General features: G+C 36.8%; 1 protein-coding gene across 1 annotated transcript in view; it reads right to left on the bottom strand.

The window, feature by feature from the left end:
* MEPE (matrix extracellular phosphoglycoprotein) overlaps nucleotides 1–11,268 on the bottom strand; it is an 18,251-nt gene extending 6,983 nt beyond the window's left edge. The window contains exons 1-3 of the mRNA XM_007951702.1: nucleotides 11,215–11,268; nucleotides 4,047–4,098; nucleotides 2,383–2,477 (exon numbers count right to left, since the gene is read on the bottom strand). Coding sequence (XP_007949893.1) covers nucleotides 2,383–2,477; nucleotides 4,047–4,098; nucleotides 11,215–11,268 — 201 coding nt within the window. The remainder of the gene's footprint in view (nucleotides 1–2,382; nucleotides 2,478–4,046; nucleotides 4,099–11,214) is intronic.
* Between the last annotated feature and the right edge of the window lie 2,342 nt (nucleotides 11,269–13,610).

Below are 13,610 nucleotides of genomic sequence, written 5' to 3' on the forward strand. Positions count from 1 at the left end.
GGGTTTGAACCTGGTTCAAACCCACCAGCCTCCTGGCTAGTAGTCTACTCGTAGTAGTAGTGCCTTAGGCACTACACCACTATATATAAATGATGGACCAGTTACATTCGTGTTGATTCCAACTCATAGTAACCCCATGTGTGTAGAGTAGAACTGTGCTCCAAAAGGTTTTCAACGGCTGATTTTTCAAAAGCAGATTTCCAGGTCTTTCCTCTGATGTGACTCTGGGTAAACTCAAGCCTTCAATCTTTTGGTTAGCAGCCAGCGCATTAACTGTGTGCACCACCTAGAAACTCATATAAATGGTAGTAATTATCATTTTATATGGAACTAGAGATCACCATTATCAGTGATTTCCTTTCTACCATAATGCTAATGGTTTGCATTTGATTGTAGAATGCACAGTTCTCCCAGTCTCTGTTCTCTAACATTAGTTATTGTGGCAATGAAGATGGACCCTCTATGTATGCATTGCCTGGATGCCACTCTTTCATTGTGAATCCCGGAAGCTTGTGACCCTCATACTGTGTTGTTTACAACGGATTTTGATTAGATTTTATTTTTTTCGGCCTGAAGAGTAAAGTAAGAGTCCTGTTCCACTTGGACGAGTTCTGTTTTCAAACATGTATCTTATATATTGCTGGGAGCAGTGGGGAAATTACTGAATCAGCTGACACTTCACGCTCAAGATAAAAATGATTTATAGGAGTCCTTCTACTCCTATTTAGTTGGCTAATACAGTCTGCAAAAGTGCCAGCTTGCAGAGTTTTTAAGATATAATTTGAGATGATTTCTTTGTGGGAGTTACAATATCACTATTCACTTATCTTTTATATGGATTGACTCGACGGCACATAACAACAACAACAACATCATTTGAAAATGGGTAAAATTTTGCTATTGTAAAAAGAGATAATAGAAAATTTTATCAGAATTTAATTCTCAATAAAAAGTATATTAAAGATTTAATTTATATTTAAAGTCATTGATTCTTGGAATGTTATACTTGGACGTTTATAATTGCCTTTGCAATCAAGTTCATTTGCTCATGCCCAGTTATCCTTTTGAGTAAAATGGGTATTTTAGAAAATCAGTAGATTAAAATAATTCTTTCCCAGTTTTTCTTTTCCTCTCCCTACTCAGATATAGGAAGTTTCATTTAATTTTTTTTGCCTCTGGAGAAAATATATGAAATTCTTGCTTTCTTGTTGAATTATTGACTATATGGTGGGTCTATGTATCAAGCAGGTCTATGGATTAGTCAGCTAGTGTACTTCCCTATGGTCTGCTTTTCTGTCTCCACACTTTGTCTCCTGTTCATTCTTTTCATGGAGAATGGCCTCTGCCACCCACTTCTTTTTGCTCAAATCCTAACCATCCTCCAAGGTCCAGCTTAGCTGTTTTCATTCTGTAGCTTTCCCTGAACTACAGGAAGTACTTTCTCTACTCTGAACCCCTAAAAGCATGTGGGGTTTTTTTGGTACCACTCACATAACACTTTGTATAATATTTCTTGGTTTATAATAATATTTGTAAATGTTTTATGTTTCTTTTCAAGCTCTAAGATTTTTGAGAGAAAGAATTAAGTTTTCTCATTCATTTTATCATCCAAAATATATTGCACAAGAAGAAGAGCTAGACATATATTTGTTATGGCATATAAGTTTTAATTTAATCAATTAGATACAGTCTTAGATATTCCATCTAAAGAATACTGAACAGAAGAAAATAACATTCTGAAGAGAAAATGCTTCTACTACGGGAGATGAAGCCAGATTTGGAAAATAGCCCTTTTGCTGATGGAATTTTAACTGGTTTTCCAGCTATTTGGCCAATGAATGTGCAAGAAGGGATTGAGTGAAAAGGATTATTGTCACCCCAGTGACAAGGCCCTTATTCTTTCTCTTCTGAGCATCCAGACACAGATGGAGTCATCTGTGGATTAAATTTAAGAGACAGTAAGATGTTTCATTCTTCAGGTCAAAATGATTTCTACTACTAGCCTTCCTCTGAGGAAATCCCCATCGTTAGAGTATATGGAAGAATATGTTCAGTAAATCTTATAAAAGATCAAATGTAATGCAGAACAATAACATGGAAACTCATGGACAACTAGGGTTCATGAGTACCACACCTGAACAGAAGGTCCTGAATCAGAGCAAGATGTGGACCAGGGCTTGGGACAGGGATCAGGAAGACTCTAGAACATTGAAGGCCATATGGAGAGGCCTTGTCAGGAGCTGGAGAGCTGAGGGAATGGGATGAAGAAAACCGAGGGAAACTCTGTAGCAGACGAAAGTGAACTTTGTCTCTTCTATCATTCCTCTAGGAAAAGCAGAGTTTGGCTCATGCTAAGGATTATCACTCTGAAATTCAGCTTACCTTTATGTCAGTTGGATTTTTCCTTCCAGAAGATGCATAAACATACTTAAAAATATAATAATCATGTTTTCCATGGTGGTCTTTGTATGTTATTTACAAGAATACAACATGATATTTAGGTGGGTTTCCTGGCTCTCTTTTTGACAGCATACAGTGTTTAGAAGTCTAATTTTGCATCTGACTAATGATAGTACCGTTTATAGCCACAAGAGGGTGTGTGTTAGTTCCTGAAGAAAGAAGCTTATTCCTTTCTTTCTTCTGTTTTACAATTGCCCAATGAGTCAATTCCAATTCCTGGCAACTCCATGAGTGTCAGTTTAGAGCTATGCTCCATAGGGTTTTCAATGCCTGTGATCTTTCGGAAGTAGATTACCAGGACTTTCTTCCAAGGTGCCTCTGGATGGACACAGACTTCCAGCCTTTCAGTTAGCAGTCCAGCATGTTAACCATTTGTACCACTCAGGGATTCTGCTCTCTTTTCTATATATTTCTAAATCTGTTTCTCTTACGGGGTACTGTCAACTGTCTCCTTCCCAGGGTAGATCAGTTTTGTTACAACATTACATGGATATGGAACACATGAAAATGTTTTCAGGTAGGAGTGGTGGAGAAGGTTTAGAAGAAGTCAATGTTACAGCATTCATGTCTGATGTCAAATTGGCAAAACTCATAGCATGAACATGCAGGGTTTTAAGTTTGGAGATTTTGCCTTTATAATTTTCAGCTGAGACAAAGAACAGAAGATTGTTAGTTCTTAGAACAGAATTATCAGAGGTTGCCAGGAGAAACCAAGGAAGGAATAAGTAAGCTGCAATTTGGTAACATGCAAAGAGTACTTGTCTCAACTTTCTGGATGTACCTGGAAAATAACTCCATATGAACAGAATTTTCTTTTTAAGTCTAGCTAGCCACCTACGCTTTGTTTCTCCCACATTTGTTACTTTGCTCCCATGTGCATATGTGAGGAAATACTGTTTGCTAATAATGAGCTCTGGTAGCATAGTGCCTAAGGCACTTGACTGCTAACCAGAGGCTGGTGGTTCAAACCCACCAGCCACTCCTCAGAAGGAAGATGGGGCAATCTACTTCCGTAGTGATACTGCCTTGGAAACCAAAAGAGGGGTCACTATGAGTCAGGTCCGACTTGATGGTACATAACAACAATAACAATATGGGGGCTCTAGTAGTGTGGTGGTTAAAGTACCCAACTGCTAACCAAAAGGTCAGCCATTTGAATCTACCAGCTGCTCTGTGGGAGAAAGATGAGGCCTTGGGAACTCTGTGGGGCAGTTCTACTCTGTCTTATAGCATCAGTATGAGTCGGCATCAACTCAATGGAAGTGGGTAAGTTTTAGTAACAATATCCCATTATTCTTGCTCACTCATTCTTCTGAAAGATGTATAGGAAACCATTGTTTCATTTCAAGGAAGAAATCAAACTGAAGAGAAATAAATCTCTACTCAGAATGCTTCTCTCTTTTCTATCACATATTTTGTGCAATATGATACTTGATTAATTAGAAATTGCCAAAATTATGTAGTATAATTTTGCATTCCTACTTTAAGTACCCAAGAATATTTTGATACTTAAATGTGTCTCTTACTGACTGTTTTCTTTACAGAGCTGAAATAGATTTATTTGAGAAGAATAATTCTGTTTACCTTCTGTTCTTCCACACAGCCTTGCTTAGTTTTCTCAGTTTGTGGTTGAAATGTCTGAAAGAAAACAAGAAATAGAACTTCACCAAATAAAACAGTCACTCTTTCATTTCTTCAAACAACAAATTCTTCGTTTACTTTTCTGTCTATTGGTTGTATTATTAAATGTGGAAAATAATTCTGACCAAAAGAAGAGGGGCACACTCATCATATAAATATTTATTGCAGTATTACAAAAGAGAATGTCAGCTTTCCTCCCTCCCATTAAATCCATTGCTATTGAGTCAATTCTGGCTCATAACTACCCTATAGGACAGAGTAGAACTGGCCCATAGGGTATTCAAGGCTGAAATCCTTATGGAGTAAGACTACTACATCTTTCTCTGATGGAGCATCTGGGACAAAGTCATCTACATTACAGAGCCACATTTGAGCAAGGTAGAATTGTCAAAGGTGTCAGGAGAAAAGGGAAGACTCGGTGACGGAACTCTGGTGGCATAGTGCCTAAGGCACTTGACTGCTAACCAGAAGGCTTGTGGTTCAAACCCACAAGCCACTCCTTGGAAGGAAGGTTGGGCAATCTACTTCTGTAGTGATACTGCCTCGGAAACAGAAAGATGGTTCGCTATAAGTCGGATCTGACTCGACGGCATTGACACCACCACCACCACTGAGAAAGAAGTTTTCACTGGCAAACAGGGAATTGTTTCATATCAATGAACTAAAATCAGAGTTCAGTGATGTGGACTGTATGTGTACATTTTGTTGTTAGCTGCTGTTGAGTAGATTCTGATGGATGGAGGTCCTATACACAGTCAGTGAAATGTTGCCCAGTCTCATGACATCCTCATGATCATTGGCATGCTTGAGTTCAGAGTTGCATCCATAGTGTAGTGCCTTCTAACCTGGGAGACTCATCTTCCAACACTGTATTGGACAATATTCTGTTCTGACCATTGGCTAATTTTTAGAAGGAGATCTCCAGGCTGTTCTTCCCAGGTTGTTTTAGTCTGGCATCTCCACAGAATCCTGTCCACCATGGATGATGTTGCTGGTATTTGAAATACAGGTGGCATATCTTCTAGCATCACTGCAACATGCAAGCCACTACAGTATGACAAACTGACAGACGAGTGGTGGATTGATTGTATAAATATAGTAATTGTTATACTGAGGTAAGATATGATGCTGTCCATGATCTGTTAAGAAAAAAACCATAGCCTTGTACATAAGGAGAGGACTACACCTAAAGATGGGACCTTGTTGTCTTCACTCACCTGTCCAGACACTTCTTTCAGGGAAGGGAAAAACAGAGTTGGCCAGCTGATCGGGACAAATTCTCTCTCTTAGTTTAATATAAAAATGTCAGATTTTATTGAGGGAAACTGGAGGTGGAAAATAGCTATCAAGGTGGTGAAAAGTCAAAAACTACAAAGAAAGAGACCCATGTAGCTTGACAAATGTTTTGTTCAGTTTGTTGTTGTTGTTGTTATGTGCCATTGAGTCAGCCCTGACTCATAGCCACCCCTCCTTGGGTTTCAGAGGCAGTATCAGTACAGAAGTAGGATTGCCCAACCTTACTTCTGAGGAGTGGCTGGTGGGTTTGAACCGCCAGCCTTCTGGTTAGCAGTCAAATGCCTTAGGCACTATGCTACCAGAGCTCCTTGGTTCAGTGTAGTTCCATACAATCTGAGAATCTTAGATGCAAAATTGCTAGAGAAGGAACAGATATAACAGATGAATTCATTCTCAGGATTTTTATTTCCCTGTTTCATTTTGAATCTCCTCCCTATCTCAAGTATGGCAAGGGGAATCAGTGAGTAGGAATGGTTCATGTTTGAATATGTTTGCTAAACTGGAAGAAGTCATCATGGTGGTATACTCATTTAAGAGAGAGAAATCCTCTAGGGAAGGATTAAATAAAGAAGTAAATAGTATAAAGACCACTATGGCCCTCTGTCTTACCCACCTATACAGTCTTCCTAAATAAACTTTAAAGTTCTATGTATTGCTTATTCAGATAAATTGTTACCTACCATAAGATATTGGTAGTACCTGCTCTACCACTCATCTGTCAGTTTGTCGTACTGTGTTTGCTTGGATGTTACTGTGAAGCTGGATGTTATGCCACCAATTTCTCAAATACCAACAGGGTCATGCAAGGTGAATAAGTTTCATTAGAGCTTCCAGACTAAGACAGACTATGAAGAATGAGCCAAAATACAACCTTGATTACATCCCACCTGAAGTTAGAGACCATCTGAAGAATAGATTTGATTACTGGAACACTAATGACTGAAGACCAAACAAGCTGGTATGACACCAAGAACATCATACATGAAGAAAGCAGAATGTCATTAAAAAGACAGGAAAGGAAGAAAAGACCAAAATGGATGTCAGAAGAGACTCTGAAACTTGCTCTTGAGTGGGAAAGCACCTTCAATAGCTAAAGCAAATGGAAAAAAAAATGATGAAATTAAATAGTTGAACAGAAGATTTCAAAGGGCAGCTCAAGAAGACATAGTAAAGTATTATAATGAAATGTGCAAAGACCTGGAGTAGGAAAACCAAAAAGGAAGAACATACATACTTAGCTTTTCTTAAACTGAAAGAATGGAAGAAAAAATTCAAGCCTCAAGTTGAAATATTGAAGGACTCTGTGGACAAAATATTGAACAATGCAGAAAGCATCAAAAGAACATGGAAGAAATACACAGAGTCACTGTGCCAAAGAGAATTGATTAACTTTCAACCATTTCAGGAGGTAGCAGATGATCAGGAACCATTGGTGTTGAAGGAAGAAGTCCAAAGTGCACTGAAGGCACTGGTGAAAGACAAGCCTGCAGTAATTGACAAAACACCCATTTGAGATGTTTCAATAAACAGATGAAGTGCAGAGGTGCTTAGTCATTTATGCCAAGAAATTTGGAAGACAGGTACCTGGCCAAGCAATTGGAAGAGATCAGTATTTGTGCCCATTCCAAAGAAAGGTGATCCAACAGAATATGGAAATTATCAAACAATATCATTAATATTACATATAAGTAAAATTTTGCTGAAGAAAATTTATGAAAAAGTTTGTAGCAGTACATTGACTGGGAACTTCCAGAAATTCAAGCTGGATTCAGAAGAGGATGTGGAATGAGGGATAAATTGCTAATGTGAGGTGGATCTTGGCTGAAAGCAAAGAAAATGAGAGAGATGTTTACCTGTGTTTTGTTGACTATGCAAAGACATTTAGCTGTGTGAATTACAACAAATTATGGATGACATTGGGAAGAATGGGAAACCAAAACACTTAATTTTGCTCATGAGGAACCTGTACATAGACCAAGAGCCAGTCATTCGAATGGAACAAGGGGATACTGCATGGTTTAAAATCAGCAAGGGTGTGCATCAGGGTTGTATCCTTTCACCATAGTTATTCAATCATCATATTGAACAAATATCTGAGATGCTGGAGTATAGGAAGAAGAATGTGGCATCAGTTTTTGAGGAAGATGCATTAACAGCCTGCTATATGCAAATGACACAATCTTGCTTGCTGAAGGTGAAGAGGACTTGAAGTACTTACTGATGAAGATCAAAGACTACAGTCTGTAGTATGGATTACACCTCAGCATAAAGAAAACAAAAATCCTCACAACTGGACCAATAAGCAACACAATAAATGGAGAAAAGGTTGAAGTTGTAAGGGATATGATTTTACTTGGATCCACAATCAACACTCACGGAAGCAGCAATCAAGAAATGAGAAGTATTGCATCAGGTAAATATGCTGCAGAAAAACTTCTTTAAAGTGTTAAGGAGCAATGGTGCCAGTTTGAAGACTAAGGTGTACTTAACCCAAGCTATGGTATTTTCATTAGCCTCATATGCATGTGAAAGTTGGACAATGAATAAGGAAGACCGAAGAAGAGTTGATGCCTTTGAATTGTGGTGTAGGGAAACAATACTGAAAATATCATGGACTGCCAGAAGAATGAACACATCTGTCTTGGAAGAAGTGCAACCAGAATGCTCCTTAGAAGTGAGAATGGTTAGATTTCGTCTCTACTACTTTGGTCACAGAGTCAGAAGAGACCAGTCTCTAGCATAGGATATCATGCTTGGTAGAGTGGAGAGACAGTGAAAAAGGTGAAGATCCTCAATGAGATGGATTGACACAGTGGCTGCAACAATGAGTTCAAGCACAGCAAGGATTGTGAGGATGGTGCAGGACTGAGCAGTGTTTTGTTCTGTTGTACATGAGGTCACTATGAGTTGGAGCCTACTTGATGACACCTAACAACAACCACCACCATATCCTGCTTGTTCTCAGATCCATTTCCTCTACTTCTGCTCTCTCTGGGCTGATTCCTACAAATTACATTTCCTAAGTGCTTTTGCCATCTAACTTTAGTCTGAGATTGGGTAAGGGGAGCCCTGGCCTGTGAGTGGAGGACAGGAGGACAAATGTCCTTCATTTCTCTCTGTTTGGAGCCGCCTCTCCATGATTGAATGCATCTCCTTTGTGAGGCTGCTTCCTGCTGGTGGACCCCATCCAGAGCGCTGGGAGCATCATCCCTCTTTCAGTCTTCCAGACACAGGGATGATAGTGGTTTCCTACTAAAACAAGTCTTTGAATTTCCTCAACACCCTTGGTTTGTCCTTTTGGTTCTTTCTATACTTGTAATTAGTTTCTTCCCAAAATTTACTCTACCATCATGGGTTCTGTTTTCTTGATTGTACCATGACTGAAAAAAATTATCTTCAAAACATAAACTCAAAATTTAGTAAAAGTACTTCCCTGACTGGTTCCCAAGACAGATCTGCCTAACATCCCATTCCATGTTAGAAATAATTATTTGACAACAATGTCTTACATTTATGCAGCGTTCCAGAATTTGTAAACTGCTTTCACACACATAATCTCATTTGATTCCCATAATAACTCCTGTGAGACGGCAGTAGAAGAAACAAAATTGCCTACATTTACATACTTGGTAGTAATAGTAGCAGTAGGAAGATACTTTAACTTAAATCTTCAGGTTCAAAATTCCAAGATTAAAATGGTAAATTTTTTATATGGCCTGATATGTGAAAAATAAACCAACCAACCCATATTTAGTAACAAGAAGAAATGTTCCTGTAGTTTATATTAAGTACCTTCAAGGCATACTTTATCATCGTATTCTTTATTGCATTTCTTTCTTATGTTGACTCTTAAGTTAAGGTCTTGCACATATAAATTTAGACCATTGCATTATTTTAAAAGAAATCAAAATAATAAAAATAGTTCTGGAAAAGGGGCTCTGGGAATAGGAAAACATAAAAAGAGATGGGTAGCTATTAAACAAAAGAACAAAACAGTTTTGGTTACTAGGTATCTTCTTATACCATATATCATATGTCCCCATATTCATTAATATGTGAATTAATAGTCATTGATGGACTGGAAAGTGAAACAAGTATGTTATGCTTATGCTAATAGCTAACAATTATTGAATATTTAAAATGAGCTGGGCACTGTTTTATGACCTTTACACAATTTCAATTATTTGAGCCTCACAACAACCCTGTGAGGTGGGTTATATTATAATTTTGTTTTAAAAATATACTTGATGGTACATATTACTGAATATCTGAGTATCTTAGAGTATCTTAGTGTAGTTCATTATGTATTGCACCTTATAATAAAATCTTTTTAATCTATTGAATATTGCTCAACAGTAATTGAATTGCATGGCTCAGTATTCATCTTTTATTTTCTTCCATTTTAAATTGTTTTAAATTTGGGTTATAACTCAAAAACATATGAAATGACTCATTATTTACTAATTTATGTTACCACAAATCATGATTAAATAAATTTGGTAACTGCTAAAATGGGATGTATGTATTGGAAGAGAAACATCAATTTAACCATTCATACTTCCAAAGTGTGTCTCTGTCTCCTTGCCCAGCCTCTTTCATTTGACATAGACACCTCTCCCTTCTTCTCCCATACCCACTTGGCCATTTTCCCTTTCTTGGCTGTGCTTCTGTAATTGAGATAGCATTGTCTCCTTCTGGGAATGCTGGCACCCTCTTTTGACTGGTGGTCAATGGATCAATGTTGACATAACACATTTACTGGAAAATGGTCAGAGAACACCACTCCAGCTGTTCCTTAGCAGCGTGCTGCTCAAAATAAACGCAGCCTCAGTGATTGGACTTTGCTGAATCAGCCCAACCTCGTTTACCACCATCATGCCTTAGTGGGTTCCTCTACGGCCCTGACTGAGCCGAGCTGTGTGGATCTGCCCTGGCAGATGTGTATTTTAAGCAGTTCAGCCACCACAGGACTGTGAGAGGACGTGAGCTGAGAGAAGACATGCTTCCCCACTTCCGCTGTCCTCATCCTTGTCAGTCTGATTACTCAACTGGTCACCACTCCCTCAGGATCTATATTTAAGTACTTCTGACAATGGAATGACACATTGTTTCCAGGATTCGTTGACTGAATTAGCTCTCTGTCTGCATTGCAGAAAATGTCTATAGCACTCAGCATTTTCACAAGATAACCTGGTCACTTCCTGAGTACTCATCTGAGTGAATCAGAGAGAAAAGATACAAAAGGAAATAAAAGTTTCATTGGGTTAAATTTAGGAATAATTCCTCTCATCTTTAGCCTTACTGTTGATGGAAAAATCATTAACAGCAGCCTGCAGTGTTGGAATGTTGCAAGAAATTCAGAAAAGATCTCTTCTTTTTGTCTTCCCATGCAGTTACAAAATCTAGTTGGTTAGCCTTCAAACATTCAAGCCAAATTCTTTGTTTTTAGTGAAATATTGAAAGTTCTCTTGACACGCTATATGAGTCTCTGCATATTTGTCATTGTTGTTGTTGTGTTGTTATGTGCCGTCATTAGGTTGCTTGAAATCCTGTGCTCCACTTTTGGTTTTCTCAAACATACTGTCTTTGGAGTTACTTAAAAGGCATTGTGGTGACAGTTTGTAATTCAGCGCATGTTAATTGAGAGCTTCCTTTGTGACGGGCATTTGTATTAAGTATTGGATGTTTTCTATTGGTACTTTATTGTAACTGAATTATGTAAAACGCTTCTAAGTTAAATAAGCATTACTTAAAAAGAAAAATAGAAAAAGATGGCAAAAGATTAGATGACACATAATTGAATTTGTAAATGCTTACTGGTGCTGCCCAGGTCAGACTGAAAATGAGCAGTCCCAAACAGATAACTTGCATCTTTGCGTATCTCTGAAAAAAGACAGTAATATTTTACTTCGAAACAATATCAATTATAAACTGCAGCAATAGGAATGAATAAAACACAAAGGTATATAAAAACAGCCTTCCTACTAGCAGTTCATTTCCTTTTGTAAGAAAAATCTGTATAATTTTTTTATGTCCAACTGTGGCTATTTTAATTTAAGAGCTTTCATAGGTCTAATTATTTCAGTGTGAAAATAAAAATTGTTCAATGTCATTAAAACAATGAAGTCAATTGATAGAAATGAATTTTATAGGCACATTTATTTGATCACCTGCCATTTCTAACTTTTCCTCATCTTCAGAAAGTGATTGTTTAATTATTTGTACAATTCATGATGACGTTAAATTAATGTAGTAACTTCTAATAGACTCTTGAAATGAATTTGTCTGGGTAGCAGGCCACACTATGAGAAAGGAAATCTTGTCAGCTAACAGGCTGGTACACCAGCATATGTCCTCATATTCATTAATATGTGAATCAATAGTCATTGATGGACTGGAAAGTGAAACAATTATGTTATACTAATAGCTAACCATTACTGAATATCTAAAATGAGTTGGGCACTGTTTTATGACTTTTACACGTTTTCAATTATTTGAACCTCACAACAACCCTATGAGTTGGATGATATTACAAATTTTGTTTTATCAATTAGGAAATAGGCACAGAAAGGCCAAGTAACTTTCCCTTGATTTCAAAGGGATTAAAGGGCAGAAGCTGGATCAGCACCTAGGCAATATAGCTGTAGAATGAGCCAATGTTATTAATCAAGACCTTATACTACCATTAATAAATTTCTATTATTTTATCATATTACAGAAAAATCCACAGGTAGTTGAATTAAAGGTAAATCATATTTTATAATGGACTCAACAAAATGATGTTTAAAATACTAACATTTAGTTTTGCATAAAGGTATATGTCTGTAGTTTGTTGAATGTATTAACAGGATATAGGACTCATTTAAGTCAAGAAACCATTATATTGGGGAAAAAAAAAGGTCAATATATTCTTGGATGACTAATCTGTTGGTTTTGGGACAAATAAGCATTTCACTAACTCCCAAACAAATAAATAACAAAGAATAAGAGAATATAAAATGTATACCTTTTTTTGAGATTACTTGTGGGAAAAAAGTTTTCACAGAAAAATACCCTAAATATTCTTATAATCTTTAAATATTACAAGATAAAAACATTTCCTTGGAATAATAAATATAACTTTTAAATATATTCTAAAGTCCTAAATTGTCTTGTAAATTAAAACAATTTTAAGGATCTATTTAATAGTTCTAGCTATAATTCAGCCTTCCAAGAGTTTCATAGATCAAGAAAGATGAAGTTTCACAGTATGAATACCATCAAACTCTCTATATTCTGGTTTGTAAGTATAGGAGTAAAGTAAAAATAGAGTATTTGAGTTATTTTGGATTTTTAGAATGCTGATGTCAAATCAAAGCGAAAGTTGCTACCAAATGATCAATTTCAGATTATGATTTCTACAGCTTAGTAACACACTTTCTAGCTTTATAAGAAAAAGTATTAAAAGTGTGCTCGGTATAGAATAATTTTAATTAGGAGGTTGCAAATATCTTGAAAGTGTAAAAATCACATTGTAAAGCTATCTGCTATCAAGAATATCAAAGGAACCAAATTACCTGGTATCTTTTACCTTCAGAAAACCTGGATCCTTCTGCAGAATTAGCAATCTCCGGGCATTTTGCTGAAATTTAAAGTTTGTTAGAGTTCCCAATGGCCAATCAGCATCAGCTTACTGAGCATCAGCAAACAATTTGTTACCAGTGCCGACAGATAACCATAGGGGGTAAAGTAATTTCAATCTAAAAATGTTTTGTGGTGGAAAGGTGCTATCAAATGTTCCAGCAACTGGTATAAACAGAAAATATAAATATTTCACTTTGGATGTCATGTTGTCAGATAATTAGAATTGATTTCAGCAGTATTAATTAGGTCTGACTGAATAACAAGTATAAAAATAGAAAACTTTCACAATCTTCTTATGTAGAAAGTTTATAAGTTTAGTTGTGTGACAAAGACTAACTTATATTTCAACAGATTCACTCTGAATGCTGTGTTGAGAATGCACAGAAGGAGGAAAAGGGCAGAGATACCAGTCAGGAAACTCATGCATCAATCAGACAGAAAGATGAACCTGAGTGGTGGCAGAAGAGATGGTGACAATTGGTCCTATTCTGAATATATTTTGAAAGTAAAATTCATAAGATTTGCTGGTGAACCAGAGAAAGTGTGAGCAGAAATCAAAAATGATGATACCTACATTGTTGTTGTTATGT

This window comes from Orycteropus afer, unplaced genomic scaffold, assembly GCF_000298275.1.
Source record: "Orycteropus afer afer isolate SDZICR_OR568_19922 unplaced genomic scaffold, OryAfe1.0 scaffold00309, whole genome shotgun sequence".
NCBI lineage: Eukaryota > Metazoa > Chordata > Mammalia > Tubulidentata > Orycteropodidae > Orycteropus > Orycteropus afer.